We start from the raw sequence: 388 nt of genomic DNA, 5'->3' as shown, positions 1-388 counted from the left end.
CACTGGAAAATATCCGAATAAATGATCATGAAAAGGGATCTATTGGACAACCACGAACTCATATCGTAAATCAAAACACATCACATGTCATGTCTTCTCATGCAATTGATCAGCAAGTTTCGCCCCAGCTGATGCGGTCAGTAATAGCGATGAGGGCCAATTTGGCTTCTGATCCTACAACTACCGAAGACTGGCAGCAAGTAGAAGCCAGATTCGATAAACTTCAACGCGAAAAGATAAGCATTGAAGGTAGACTCTGTCGAACTCCTCAGAATGGTCGAGAGAACGCCGAAAAGGTAAGTTTATGCTGCGCCTACCCCACTTATTGCACAAGATCTGTGAGTAAGCGCGACAGTTGAGAGAATGTGCGCACTCAAAAATGGAACAG

General features: G+C 44.3%; 1 protein-coding gene across 1 annotated transcript; it reads left to right on the top strand.

Moving 5' to 3' along the window:
* Positions 1-89: 89 nt before the first annotated feature.
* T265_16341 (hypothetical protein) lies at positions 90-296 on the top strand (the record flags this gene model as incomplete). The annotated part of the gene is made up of 1 exon (XM_009179951.1): positions 90-296. A coding segment is annotated over one exon (207 nt), but the record flags the coding sequence as incomplete, so codon positions are not given.
* Between the last annotated feature and the right edge of the window lie 92 nt (positions 297-388).

Source organism: Opisthorchis viverrini (genome assembly GCF_000715545.1).
Source record: "Opisthorchis viverrini unplaced genomic scaffold scaffold27499, whole genome shotgun sequence".
NCBI lineage: Eukaryota > Metazoa > Platyhelminthes > Trematoda > Opisthorchiida > Opisthorchiidae > Opisthorchis > Opisthorchis viverrini.
The sequence above is the reverse complement of the archived record's forward strand: the minus strand, read 5'-3'. Positions and strand labels throughout refer to the sequence as shown.